Source organism: Pholis gunnellus, assembly GCF_910591455.1.
Source record: "Pholis gunnellus genome assembly, chromosome: 7".
In the NCBI taxonomy this organism is placed as follows: Eukaryota; Metazoa; Chordata; class Actinopteri; order Perciformes; family Pholidae; genus Pholis; species Pholis gunnellus.
In genome coordinates, this window is record NC_136533.1 from 18,593,969 (window position 1) to 18,609,388 (window position 15,420).

Below are 15,420 nucleotides of genomic sequence, written 5' to 3' on the forward strand. Positions count from 1 at the left end.
TAAATAATCTTCTTTGAAGAACATAACCCTGCTCATAAACCATCTGAAAGACATTTATTAAAGATGCTGCAGATCTATCTGAGGAGTTAGCATTTTGTGTAACTGAGAGAATAACCAAAACAAGTTCCTGAATCTCATAACTTTATGACGTATAATACGCAAAAAAATGCCTTGTCTAATCTTAGTAAACTGAGTGTAAAATGATTACATAGTTAATAACAATTTACTTTATGGTTTTACTCAGAATGTAATCTTTTTATTTTCATTCTTTCTTTTGGCCGATGTCCTCCGGTGTCAGATGGCTTAAACATTTTCTAATGATTCAAAATTCAATGGACAGATCATTTAGAGGACAAACGGAATTAGTAAAATGAGTTCGATAACAGTTAGGCTGCTGTGTTTCCCACTTTCCACTCGCTAAATGCATTCTGATCCATTTGCTCTGAAATGGAAATTGACAGGAGGCTATGTTCAACACACTTGTTCAGATCTAAAGGTTGACTGGATAAATGCCCTAATTACAGACGAAAAAGATCAATTTGTACATCTCACAAACAGCATCAAATGAAACAGAACAAAACCAAAAAAGACAGGAGGAAACTCTTGGTGGAGAACCATCATCATCCTCATCACCACCAAGAAGCTTTGATGACAAAAATGACAACGATGACCAACCATGAGCTGAGGCACAACGAGAGGTCACGATGAGAGAATCACAGGTGAGAAAGGACGTCACTACCTGCACCACAGGCACATGTCCGTGCAACACAGCGAAAGTGAGGGGCGTCGCCTGCCGCGTTTCGGGAAAGACTGAGGGGTGCTTGTGCACTGAGTTTGGCACCTGGGGAAGGGACACAGGTAGGTGGGTTTTGTGGGTAGGAGGGAGAAAGATGAGGGAGAGAGATATGAAGCCATTAATACTACTACACGGCCTATGGAGGACAACACAAGCAGTTGCAGGGGGGAGGAGGGGGAGGGGGGGGGGGGGCAGGAAGCTCTACAGGAGAAACTAGAGTAATTAACTAGGAACCCTGGGGCTGCAGAGGACACCCTGTCGCCTTGTTCGCCTTCTAATGAACATGATGGATTGATCCCTCAAGTTAGGTCTCGTCCTAATGATTTCACTCTGATCTTTTCAGCTGGTCTCCCTGACCCGACCTCTCTAAGGCTCATCTCTCTGGTCGGGCTGCAATGAATAACTATGTGCCAAATGTAAGCGAAACATACACGAGACACATGAACAAAGCACAAATGCACATATTTAGGAGAGAGACATGGAGATGAAATAACACAGAACTGGGAAACAAAACTGAAGTTTGGGAAAAATTGATAATTTGCAGAACGTTTTAACCTGTTGAGTCCCCTATCTGTAAGTACCTGTGCTCCATATATGGTTGACAAGTCTTTCATTATTCCAGTATATGTAACCCTTTACTTTAAGGTCTATACCCTAAAACCACAGTGCTGTACCCCAGCAATGGTGAGTACTCCCATCTGCATTCTGGGACCATAACGCATAGATCTCATACGTTTTTCAATAACCCCTCCATCTGAGATTTGAGAGCTGTTACAAAATCCCTATAGTTACTTTATGGTACCGCTGCCATTTTGGTCGCATGTCCTTATTGTGAAATTCAATTTACTGAATTACTTTATAGGTTTCTGCAGAATTTCAGTGTTATTGACAGCATATCCACCCAACTTTAGTTTTGTTTTTCAGCACTGTAATTGAAAAAAAAGTAATTGAAAAAATAGCCAAATTATTTACTAAAATGCCCAGTTTACTCCCTAGTTCCATAGTCTGGTTTTCTTATACATTTAAGTACTAGTAGGAACCGGTAATTATTTCATTGGTACCTGATCCATACAACAAAATTACAATGTTGTTGACGGGCTGCATTATAAAGTGTTACCAATGACTCTGAGAGGATTTAAAGAGCATATGAATCATCTTGAAGCTGCCCAGCTGGTGAAACAAAACATCAGAGCCAAACAACATTCGTCTTTAACTGTTGTATTTCTAACCAGGTTCACAACCGCATGCATGAAAATAAACTGATAGTGGGGCTTTTTCGACAGTGCGCTTTGTGCTTTGGCCAGGGTTCATGAATGCAGTGGACTGCAAATGAATTCTGGCACAATGGCTGATGGGACATGTGGTTGCTGAGGTGACTAATGAAGACCGAGATCATGAGGCCTTAACTGAACCACCTCTCTGAAGTCCGCACAGAGTCAATAGATGCCATTTCCGTTCTCTGCAGACTCTGTGAGGAATTCAGTTTGTGTTAAATCAGGCGATCTTAATCACTTCTTTTCCCCGACGAAGGAAAAATGACTCAGCAACAAACCTCTGAGTCATGTCTTATGCTCTAAACACTCAAATGCAAGTGAGTTTGATTGCGCATGTGAATTTCAATCTGTTTGTGCGCTGCTTGTCCTCTAATGAGGCAGAGCAGTCAGTGCCTCATGACCACTACACATTTAGCAGCATGGCACATGGGAGAGAACAAAGAAGGGGAGATGAGGGACAACATGATGGGTTTTCTCCAATTAAATACCAAACACATAGTTTACAATGCTAACAAACATTCACTTCATGACTAAAATGTATAACACTGCACACATTGAAGAACACAAAAGTTTGTCACCCCTCCTCGACGTATACAATGCAAAAGTCTCCCACTCAAAAGAATTTAAAAAACACTGGGTGGATTTATTTTTATATTTATCTGACAAGGGCAATGTGTACTCTATCCTGCACTGTGTGAATTTTACCCAATGTCGAAACCAGAATAGCAGTAAAAACGTCACCTCGCTGTTAATATCCGCTCCTGCATCCAGCAGCATCTGCACCATGGCCTCGTCTCCACGGACACAAGCGTACATCAGCGGGGTCATCCCCTACACAAGCACAGGTACAGAGCAACAAGAGCACTCACATTGATTCAGAAGTTACAGATACCCTCCTCCACTTATCTATGGTTCTCCTCTGGGAGAATCATGCGATCGCTCACGTGTGTGCGGGCGTCCGTGAGTGAGGGTGCACCTCTGTGTCTGTCCACAACTAATCTCGCATTCTGCTGCAGCAAACTTATATTTTTGGGTGCCCAGTTATGGCTCCATGCTCAAGGAGCTTTCGTGGTTGCGGTGACTCATAGTGCCTTACAGCGCATTGGCGGTTGGCTAACTGTGTTCATTCAATCACACAATACAACAGTCTTTGCAGACACTCATCGCGGAGATCTGCACTTTCTAGTTTCAACATGAGTTTAACTTGTGTTTTTTCTTTTTCTTTTTACAAAGTAGTACAAAGCAAGGCCGAACTTTTACTCTAAACTTGTATCCTTGACAGTTCCACTCCCGGCACCTTGAGTCTGATGAGAGTAATATTCTGCTATTGATCTTTTTAAAGGATACCATATGAATCAATATCTCCTCTGGGCCACCAGCAGAGCTTGTCTAACAGAAAAGTACTGTACAAAACTCTGCATTTGAAAGTTTCTGCTTAGATCAGTCCCAAACTCAATGTGGATTTTCCATGGAAAATCTCGAGTTACCCTTGCAATATTCCCCTGACGATTTACGGCACTGGAGGTGGTGGTCGTGATATAACGCAGAGCCACTTGGCGGGAAGGCTTTAGGAAAAAATGTCAGGATATAGTTTAATATTTATAGCTGCTCACAAGATCACACGGCGCTTCAAGGTGAAGGAGCCATGCAAACAAAGTGACCTGTTCCACAGGCTGTGTGTGTGTATCAGTGTACGTGTGCCTGCACATGCATTATTTAATATGTTGACTGTGTCTCTAACCTGCTCACTCATGCTGTTGATACCGTCAGGCCCCAGCAGGTTGACAGCCTGCTTCACCAGGTCTGTGCGACCACAGCTGAGCATACGGAAGCCCAGGTCCTGCAGGAACTTTGCTTCAGTAGAGGTAGCGTCCAGTTTCCTCGAGGCACAGAAGCAGTCATCCGTTCTGAAAGGCAAAGCATACAAAGGGGTTCACAATGCAAGTTCACTGTTTTGAACGTTTGCAATGCACCATATTTTCCCGTAATACCTGACGGGTTTCTTTTTTTTCTTTTTAACACTGCAAGAAGGATGCTCAGATCACTGTATCATGCCTGAGTTTGTGTGCAAGTTCAGATATGTCCCTGCTGGTGTTTTGTTATGTGCAGATGAAGAGGATGGGTGCGCACCCCGCTCTACAGCCTATGGGTGAGCGCAAAGCGCACAGCCGTACCGGAGCTGACGGGGCTCGCAGTCCACTCCGGGAAGCAGCAGTCGGGCAGCCTGCCGAACATCGTCGCTGTCCACCGCGAAGCTGCGTCTGTGTTCCGTGTGAACCGCAGCCACGCGCACCCACTCCATCAGAGGCGGCAGCACCATGAAGGGCCTGTGGGGGGAGATAGAAGCACATGTTTTGGCCACCAGAGACTCACGCTGAACTTCAATCATACTCGGTACTTGAGTGTGCATAGGCACTTGCAGGGAAAATCCATCTCACACAGAATTTGCATGTTATTTCAGAGATCTCGCCAGCCAAAGAGGATGTTTGAGAACAGGATGAACTCTGTCTAGCAGATGAAATCAAAGACCCAGAGCCAGTATGTCACAGAGAGAGAGACACTTTGGTGTGAGGAAGTCTAAAACGGAACTAAGATCATCATAGATTATAGACCATCGATCAAAAATGTTTATTCTGATCTATGCAGTGTCTGTGAAGATTTTTAAACTGCTCTGTCTTAAATCTCGTCATTGTCTGCTCTGCTCTATTCTAGAGATCCAAAGCTTGACAGAGTAACATTTTAATACAGTGCTGATGAGGTTAAACTGAAGAAGCCCATATCTATAATGAGCTATGAAAACCCAGCTATTGCATTGCAACATATGGGTGATGCATAATCATTTCTATATGCCTTAAAACGTATAGCCCCGTTATAGCGCTCACAAGGCATTACGCGTGTCATCATAACACTTTACAGGGAAAGTAATTGCTCTGCTTTTAATCTGTTTCGCACGGCATTATAATGATGAACACCATGGTGTCTGTCTGTAAACATAATAGCCAGTGAGTGTGGTTATTGCATGCCAACATACAGTATGTATGACAGCTTGCGCTCTATCTGCTGAAAGTAAACTAAGGATTTCTTGGTATTTTGCAAACCTACAGCGCTGTGGAGCTCAGACAGAAATGACCATCACACGGTTGCCCCTGACACCAGAGCTAACAGTGAAATCTCTTAAAAGAGAACTCTGCAGGCTCCACGGACCCCACATTAATGGAATAACTACTCTCCCCGTCTCCTCCACTCATGCATGCATGCATGAGGATTCATTTGCATGAAGTTACATTTTGACCTTCGCTACTGTACTGACAGCATGTTATGGATATAAATACACACTTTCTTCACTCATGCAAAACAACCAGCTGTCATCAATACATTGTGCAAAACAAAACCACACTGCTTATACTTAATGGCTGCAGAAAGCACCACGATATTATGATGATGTTAAGTATTATGATGAGACAAGTGATACAGTGTGACTGCTGGTTTAACACACTATGAAGGCTAATATCTTTAACTAAAGAAAATCTTCGAAAAAGTGAAGTTTTACCGCTTAGTTGTCTGTGTTTATATAAATCAATTTATGCAGCATGTATCAAATCAGACAATTTCATATTTCTTTATGGTATTTATCACTTTAATCATATAAAACAGAATTATGATCAAAGCATCGACAAGCAGTTTGGTTTCATAAGCATCTTTAATACAGATTGTTTTAACGCTGCTGTATGAGCGTCATAAATCTATACTATGTGTATTTCATGAAACTTGGTCTCGTTCTCCGGGATTTGCTGTCCAACACATCCCTTTACAAAGGATGCCTTGATGCCTGGACTGTCCTTGACACATGCTCAGCCCAAATCTGTCACACATTGTTAATTAGTTACTCATCAATGCTAATGAGTTGATGCGTGGATCTTATGATAATTGTCTGATCTTCCAAGAAATGCAAACCCTTTTGTTGTACTCACTTCAAACGACCTACAGTCCACGTGATGTTATCGGCTCTGCAGACTTCGTTAAAGAAGCACACGACACCTAATCAAGAGGCACGGGACGTATAACGGCAATGCATTTCCTCACAAGGACACATTAGTTCACAAGCAGTTCAAGGTCTCGATGTCTCCAATCCCAGGCTTTCCCTAATGTTGGCTCTGGCAATGTGCTTAAATATGACTAAAACAAACGTACGTTAATGTGATTTCCTTTACAAAATGGTGATTAGGGCTAAAGCAGACGTGATTTGGACACTGCAGGCGATACAGTCTGGAGCCCCAGAAGAGGACTGCTCAGGCTCAACTGTCAGTACTGTTACCCACCTCTGACGCATGCTGACAGGGGTTTCCACCAAACTGCAGGAAATACTGAACAGCTCAAGGTATCAGGGCTACAGTGGAATATGATGAGTTTGTTTAAATAAACAGATCATAAGCTCAGCAGAAAAAAAATTGTTTCATAGGTAGAAACTGCAAAGATTGTGAGGGCGGTTTTGTGCTTTTCTGAAAACTATGCAGAATCCAAAAACTACATGATCAGGGGAATTAACACCATGGAAACATTGCTTGAGTCTTATGTTATTCATGCATAAATCGGTGGCTGGGATTATCAATAGTGACTAAGCTTCAACTTAGGTCACCCAGAGGACTCACTCAAGTAGCCAATAAGTTGACAATTCACTTATATAAAACTGTACTTTCCTTCCAGAGGAAAACATTTGGTGTGCCATTTCAGAATCGAGCCAGAAATATAATAAAAGTCTGCAGAGGTGTACAGTTACAGCAGAATGATGTCTGCACTTCTCTGCAGGAGGAACATTACCGCTGGATAGTTTCTGTGATGCAAAAGTCTAAATGGTGGGAAACAAAAGGGAGTTTCTCACTAGTGGTCTGGTGTTCTTTTATTATTGTCCCAGTGGCCATTAAAGGTGCAATAATGGTACTGTCCCACAGTACAAAATGAGGTGAAGGGGTCTGATGGATTAATCAATACCAGATGACTCTATTATTTTGCCTTGTTCTGGTTTAAAAAAAAGTCCTTGTATAAGAACACAAAACATTTTTCAGGGCTTAGATATGATGGGAGGTAAACATCCAAATACTGCAACTGACAACTTTCTAGTTCTTTAGACTTCTTTATTTCTGAGCAGTGGGATTTCTGAAGCTTTTTTGTTAACAGCTGCCTGCTTTGACTGAAAACAACGCTGATGAGAGCGCAGAGTAAAGAGGGAACTGGTACCAAATACAGTAAAGAGCCGGACAACCAAAACAATGAGCTGAAAGACACTAAAACTTAAGAGAACTGCAAATTCAGGTAATAATTATCTGTGGGTTCATCATCACATGTGTAGTTTTTCAAATTTTTGTGGAGGAAATTAATTCTGTTTGTGAAAATGAGGATTTGTGCAGTTTAATTAATGCTTTCCGCCCTTCATTTGTTAGGTTCAGTTGTTAAGGAATTTGGAGCTTATCTTTATGCTTTATCTACACGTCTGCTCCTCACCTCTCTGTTTGTAGGGTAACCTTCGAGGGCTCAACATTGGGGTTCTCCCACTCCATGTGAGGGCAGTGCATGAAGTAACACAGCGTGTAGATCGCTTCGGGCGCCCAGTGGATCACACTGCTCTTCTGGTGGATCGGCGTCCCATTGTTGTGGTTCTTCATATACAGCGGCTGGAGATGGTGCATGGCTCGGGACACCAGGTCACCTACACAGACACGCACACACACATCATACAGGGAAACACAAAAGGAACACAAGTAATGAGAAAGGACTTCATGTCGGCGCATGAGGGTGAAGAGATATTTAGAGCATGGCCTTTAGAAAGACGTCGGGGATTCAACCTCATTCCTTCCAGCCCCCTTAGAGCTCACTCTGTCAGGGGAAATTGAGAGTTTCTCCGCACCATAGTCAGGAAAAAAGACAGGGTTCATCGCAGTCCTTTCTGTGCTGCTCACTGGGGGAAGGCAGGAGAATAAGCATGCTCAGGACTGCACTGTGTGGAGAATGAATATTTATGGATAAACATTAGCTACTCCAAGCTATTTCCCCTGCATAATTTGTCAGTACTTTAAGGTCATCCAGTTGGGCTTTAAAAATCAAAGCTTGAGAGGACTCTGCTAATAAAAATTTGAATATTCTCTAGGCAGGTTTAAAAGAAAGTAAACAGTTCTTTGAAAAGCATGTTCAGCCCATTTTTTTTTATACTTAAGGGACAAAACAGACCGCCTTTTAGTGCAGCGAACTCAGTTCATCAAAAACCGAGAGATGAATTTGAAGTTTCTCTCACAGCCAGACAGATAGTCAAGATCACCATCCACTTCAAGATAACACTATGACTGTGGCACCCGAGTGCGATAGTATCACCACTCCTTAGTATTACAGCACAGAACCAAATCCCATTTCACTGACTGCTGTCACTTCTCCTTCCTGTTTAGACCCTCTGCACTATGAGAAAATGGAATGGAATTCTGAAGCGGGGTCAAAAAAATAACACCCTGTTTCATATTGTCCGGGTCAATTTGATACTATTCAAGTCAAAAAAGTATTAGAGCACAATCCGCTTTAAATGAACTACAGAGTATGTGTGCCTAGACAATACATTGATATCCGTGGACAAAAGGGTTTGCTTAGCATCAAAAATCCGCTATTTGGCGCCTGCCAAGATTCCATTTAGCCCCGACAATGTGAGAGGCGGGTGTGAAAAGGATGCCTTGAACGAGGGAAGAGCATTCATGCAATAAAACTGTTAAATTCTCACCAGTCCTTTGGGAACAGTGGGGCTGTGCTGATAGAGAAATGTGCTGGACAACATCTACTGACGCAATGAGCAGGACACATCATGACGGGAACGACTACCTCTTGTACAAACTTTAAGCAAAGGCCGTCTCTGTCGCGATCTGTTGCTCCTCCTGCGTCTAATACCCGTTGTACCAACGGGAATTCAGATAAGCTTGTAACAGTGCCCTCTTAAGCTTGGTAAGGGGAGCTGAGGTGGTCAGCAACAGCCAGGTCTCATGTCTTATTTATGCTGGCCTGTGACATTTCCTATGCTGGCAGGGCTGAGGAGGAAGATTATTTCTAACACCGAGAGAGTGCAGCAGTAGCGAAGTAGCAGCAGCTTAACACATAATGTGAGATTACTGCCGCTCCTTCAGCAGGTGTATATGCAGAAATAACTGCTGAAAATGGATTAACTCAGTGTTTTCAGTGACCATGTATCAGTGAGGATTCTTTGTTTTGGCCAAAAGAGAGTGCGAATGGACAGAAGTACAGCAGTGTAAAAGCTAAAAAGTCAATAGCTTTTTCATTATAAGATTCAAGCCTTTAATCAATACCTCATCCCGGGTAATTAATTCTTTATGCTAACAAGAAGAGGAGAGGTGGAGGACACGCGCAGCAGATCCTGTTCCTCAGGTATTTCAGTGATTACCTTGAAGCACTGGGCCGATTCTCTCTTTGTTTTCAACGCTTTAAAATCCCCTTAGAAAGGCAAAATCACACAAATATGTCTCCAGCGTATACTGCTTGGATTTACGAGGGATTTTATGAGAGCTGGCACCTTTAATGTCAGTAACCGGCAATGCAGCACCCACACAACAACCAAACTGCTCATTACTTCAGAAGCTGTGAAGGCTGGTTAATGTTTAAAAGTAAGAGAGACAGTCTCTGAAAATGTAGAATTAACTCTCATTTCTAACGAAGCAATTATATTCAAGGCTTTATTGGTAAATGAATATGCAGTAACCAGCTTTCCTTTGGGTAGTGATGAATGGTTCTTGGCTTCACTGTGCAGCTGCTGCCACCATCACCGTTTCTGTGTTTCAATTATTTGCTGCTATGCGGCCTTGATTGCATTTAATGGTCGCCTGTGGCCATCCTTTGGCTGTTCGAAAGCAGCCAGAGCTTTCAGCCACCAACTAACACACATATAAGATAAAGGGGAGGGAAAAAAACATGCTATCTTTATCATTTCCATCTGTATCTAGTGCATTTAAGTAGAAAAAGACTCGCTGAGAAAGTTAGGGGAGAGGCAACAGCTTAACAGAAACAAGTGAACTCTTTGAATATAAAACACTGTTGAGGAAATGTTCCCGTTAACGTCGGGTCACAAGTGGAACTCTCACGAAGAGGGTCTTTCCTCGTCATTACCCATCTCTACTTTAACTTTCAGGGTGACTTCACATCATACGGTCTAAGGAGTCATACATTGCAATCTGTGATAGGAACAAGCACACAGGGTCCCTGCAGCAATCAGAGCAGCGTAGTTTGCACAAGACGGCACACACAGTCACATCACTTGACGACTCTCTTGCTGTCAGACGTCTCTGGAGTGTTTATTAGAGAAGCAATGGCATATGGTATGCACTCAGAGGAGTGAGGATGAGAGATGCGATGTATTGTACATCCTTGTTAAGTTCCACGTGGGTACACTTCCTTTTTTATTTAGACACTAAAAAATGTTATTAATTTATACCATGTAATACCCCTCATTGATTGCATATTGTTTTTGTCAAGGTTTAATGACATGATCCCTCATTACAGTAAAAGCATTGCCCCGTTTCCTAAAAGATTCAGCGACTTTTATTAGATTCCAATAACTGGCATTTAAAATGAGCACTATCTTCAGCCTTCAGCGCATATATATATATAAAAATATATATATAAAGATATATATATAAAGATATTAAGAAAACACTCTTGCTGCTGCTGCCCAACAACATGACCTTTGAAAGGTATTACTGAGGGTACTGATGATGGCTCTTAGCAGCATCTTTTATTAGTTCTTGGCTGAAACAATCCTGATTCCATCACTAAAGGCCCTATGAAGCAAAAGATGAAAATAATCAGATGAGGCATGAAGAGAAAGAAAGATCACAATTTCGGAAAAGCCTCTTCCCCGTTGTGGGGAAATGTGCTCTGTGTCCAATAATAATGAAAATGAATGCTCAAGAGTGTTTTCAAAATCAGCGTTAATAACTAATATTGTATGAGAAAGTATAGCCACCAGGGAATGTTAAGCTAAGCATTCATTATTAATACTGGCAACTGAAGGTGCAGGTGATAACATTTCTGAACGCCATATTGAATGTGACAAAGAAGCCGAGTCGAATATCCAACTACAGCGGCCCATTAGTGGAGATAAAGCGGTTACACCAAACATACAGATGTGAAATGCCATTTTAAAAGTTGTACAGAGTAAAACCAGAACTAATTTAATTTTGTTCTTTGTGGTCTAACACGGCTGAGTAGATTTGTGCTCGGTTGAGGGAAGCTGTAAACGGGAATACACAAAATTGGTGATTGGACTGATTGTTTTTGTTTTCTATTCAGAGCAATATTTGCTGGCATCGTCTAAACAACTTCCCGTTTGCTGGTTGGTCAGGCTGCCAGATTCACAGTGGATGATTTCCAGATTAATACCTTGCAGCAAAACATTTTATACTGACCTCTGAAAGGCTATGGATCTAAAGATCTTGGGGGATTTGAGATTTAACAACCTTGATACATTTAGGAATTATTGAGTCTGACCTGCATACTATTTTACAGAAGAAAAATAGGTGTGTTTTCCTCCCTAATATATCTAGCAGATTAAAGGAGTAGAGTTAGTTGAGAAAGCTTGATACAACTCTCATGTCTGTACAGTGAATGTATGGCAAAATATTTTGTTACCTATGGACGGACCAAGGCTAGATGTTCCCTCCTGTTTCCAGTAATTATGCTAAGCTAAGCTAACCATCTCCAGACTTCATATTGAGTGTACAGACATGAGATTGATATCGATTTTCTCATCCAATGTCGGCAAGAAAGAGAATATTTCCCTAACTGTCAAACGGGAGGGAGCTTCAGTGCGTGATGCTGCCGCTGGTTCACACATCAACCTGCACAGAGAGGTCACTGCCATTTGACCTGATCCCATTGATCCCATGGTCATCCAGCTGTATAGATCTACATTCATATGGGGAAAGCCTGCATGCGTCTTGCATGCTTCAACCAACGAGTTCAATATACTGAGTTACACAAACAACACTTTGTGGAACATATTTAAAACCAGGATTTACTGTCCGGCATTACAAAGTGATGATGACGCACCAAGATTCCTATAATTGCAGTTTTTCCTGGACTGTCACTTCAGCTATGCTAATTTGACATTTTGGCGGAAGTGAAAAATGGGAAAATACAAAGAGGTAAATCAGTGGCAAACCTCTAAAACGAGTCTAAATGCCAGCGATAAAGACTGTCCCTGCATAGGATGCAAATTTGACTGCGCTGGAGCAGCAAACGTTATTGTATTCCAAGAAAGAAGCTCTCTAACCCTCCCATCTTTTATTCTCCTCTGTTTCCCATCTAGCGCTCTTTCAGATGCACAATATGACAGGCTGATAATGCAATCATTGTCTGCTCTTCTGCTTTTCTCAATCATTAAATTTTCCGGCTTATGCTGTGTGTCTTTTCGCAAATACTTATTTAGAGAATTCCTCTCCAGAGCTGATAACATTACCACTGGGCTAAGCTCCGCTATTATCTCTCAGACGCTCTGTTGTCTCAGAGTGTGTTTGCAGTGTCAACATAACAGAATGAGTCCTTGCTTGACCCCATCAATACAACATGGACAGGGGACTGGCGATTTGCCTCGGTGCTGCACCCCACTCCTCCCCTCCTCGCTCCCGGGAAAACATACAGTGAGGAGAATTGGCTCGCTGTTTACTCTGATGATAAATGTTTACACTAGATATACAGAAAATATTTTTCCCAGCCTTGTCTTGACATCCCAATGCCATGACAACAGAAACAGATTCAACGTTCCCATTGTTTGGTTTGAGGAATTTCTTTTTGTCAAAAATATTGTCATGCGCATCAGGAGATAATCTGCGCTTATGTGGCTTAATTTGTTGTTCTTCTGTCTGAGGACAGTTTGTTTTCTGGAATGAGCAGCAGAATTGCACGCAACCAAGAAACGAAGCAGTTCTTCACTTCCAATGAGCATCTTGATTCTATGATTATATCAAAAGAGTAAACATGAAGTTGGGTTCTCACTGGATTGCTGCACAGCTTGTCACTGCAAATTTGTTGAGACCCAATGAAATTCAGAAATTTCCCCCTGAACAGAAAATAAGGTGGAAACTTTAATGAAGGCCTTGTGCTGAACTTTGTTTGGTGGAATTGTGTGTTATATATATTATATAACTTCTTTTGGTGAGTAAGGACAATAGGGTGAAACATAATCACGATGTTATTTCTCAAATGAAGCAGAAAACCTATTATCATTGTAAGAAACTGACAGCGCAAGCCTATGTAAATGACTTGGTGCTGTATAAGTGTATTCAGGAAGCATTCAGATTCCCATTATTCTTTGAATAATAGTTACATTGTGAGTGGACAGACATTCAATTAGCTTTTGGAGGGCTTGTCAAACTTATAAGCTAAATCAATAGCTCCGGTTCATTAGAGTTGTTCCCACTGACAGTGCACTAATTCACATTCATATAAATATGCACATATGCATGCACAGCAGGATTATGATACAGTGATTTACTGATAGAATGGGACAATATGTGTGCCTTATTAAACATCACATTATCATATCAGACAATAATGTCGTCCAACCCAAATGTGAAGGAGACTTCTAGCCGCACACCTTCAATAATACCTGCAATCAAAATGTCTTGTAATTAATTAATTAATTGATAAAGATCTATAAAAAAAAATAAGAGTCTACAGCCATGCTAGCAGCTCTGTGAGGAAGTACACAGATGATGAGGCGAGATTAAAGTCAGGGGGTCACCAAAGTTATTCATGTCACCCTCAGGATGATTCATAACAATCCATCCAATAGTTATTGAGACAATTCACTTACCATCCACAAATTACATGTTGGCACCAAAGGAAAAGTCTGATTGCCAAAGTCATCAGGGTTCATCCTATGGGAACCAAGAATGTCAAAAGTGTACAAATTGCTGTTCTAATCCATCGAGTAGGCGTTGAGATATTTTGCTGGATAAGTAAAAACTTTGGACTGCTGGTGGCCCTAAAGGAAGGTTAGGGGTACGACTAAAAACATTAGAATGTATCCTCTGGGTACCATGAATAACTGTACATCGTTGCGGAAGAATGAACTTCTGTCCAAATCAAATGCCGATTCAAGTTATTAATAGGATATTTGACGGAATAAGTACAAATTTGGACTTGCTGGTGGTGATAGATCAAAACGTAGGGGTCACTATTGTCGTTAGGATTTATTTTCAAAACCATGAATGTCATTACAAAATGTTATGGCAATCCATCCAATAGTTGTTGAGATGTGATATAAGATATAAAGTCTGAAAGTGGTGGACCAATAGACCCTCATTGCCATAAGAGCCATCCCACGAACATGGCTAAAATGCACTGAATAAGTGTGGCGGGTCAGTCTGCCTGAGAGCTGCTAAAACAACTCAAATGAATTCAGATTTTGTATCAGATGGTTTAAATAATGCTTTAAAGCACAACAATTCTGGGGGAAACACCAAGTATTGAACATGGGGTATTTTGAAGTTGTTTTGGCTTGGAAATGGTCGATTTAAAAAACTGTTATCAGCCCACAATAACAGGTTTCAGCAATTTCAGCTAAAAACCAGAGCTATCTTTCAGCCACATTGCTCACACCCTAATACACACGCAGTGTTTCTAAATGGTAGATACCTCGATACTGACATGCTCTTATTCAGCAGCGTCAAAAGTATGTGGACGGCCAAACATTATGCCCATATGTGACTTTTGAAAATCTTTAATTCAGAACCATGGACATTAACAGACTGTGGAACCTGGCTGTTTGGCTTTGGTCCTATTCAGCCATAAGGTCATTTTCAGTAAAGACCTTTTTCACAGAATGTGTGAATAATTAATAATGACTGAATTTAAATGTGCTGCTTCAGTTTCAGGGTCCTGCTATTGTGCATGCTGGCTCACAGTCACACTGTCATGACTTACTGGGACACTTGAACAGAACAGAGCCATTGTTAATGCTATTAGTAACACCTGTGCTTTTCTTACCATGACAAGTGTCTGCGGTGAAAGAGCCTATTACTGAGTTTGGGTACTGGTTTTGGGTGATAAGGCCTGGCTAGCAGTCGACGCGTCATCCCAAAGGTGCAAGATGAGTTTGAGGTCGGGGCTCTGTACAGGAAAGTCAAGTTCCTCCACAACAAACTTGGGAAAACCATTTTTGTGCGCTGGGGCATCGTCATGTTGAAACAAGAAAGGAAAAAGGAAAGGAAATCACGTTATTGTCTAAATTATCATCACCTGACACTGACCAGTGAGCAGCTCCACTCGAGCGGTTGTGCGGTTAATTGCACGGCTCAAGGGCACATT

The 15,420-nt window shown here is 41.7% G+C and overlaps 1 protein-coding gene across 1 annotated transcript in view; it reads right to left on the reverse strand.

The window, feature by feature from the left end:
• The window catches only part of btbd11b (BTB (POZ) domain containing 11b), a 65,437-nt gene that overhangs the window by 7,808 nt on the left and 42,209 nt on the right, over nucleotides 1-15,420 (reverse strand). Inside the window, exons 3-7 of the mRNA XM_079162959.1 lie at nucleotides 7,570-7,774; nucleotides 4,245-4,397; nucleotides 3,812-3,977; nucleotides 2,812-2,901; nucleotides 740-841 (exon numbers count right to left, since the gene is read on the reverse strand). Of these exons, the coding sequence (XP_079019085.1) occupies nucleotides 740-841; nucleotides 2,812-2,901; nucleotides 3,812-3,977; nucleotides 4,245-4,397; nucleotides 7,570-7,774 (716 nt within the window). The remainder of the gene's footprint in view (nucleotides 1-739; nucleotides 842-2,811; nucleotides 2,902-3,811; nucleotides 3,978-4,244; nucleotides 4,398-7,569; nucleotides 7,775-15,420) is intronic.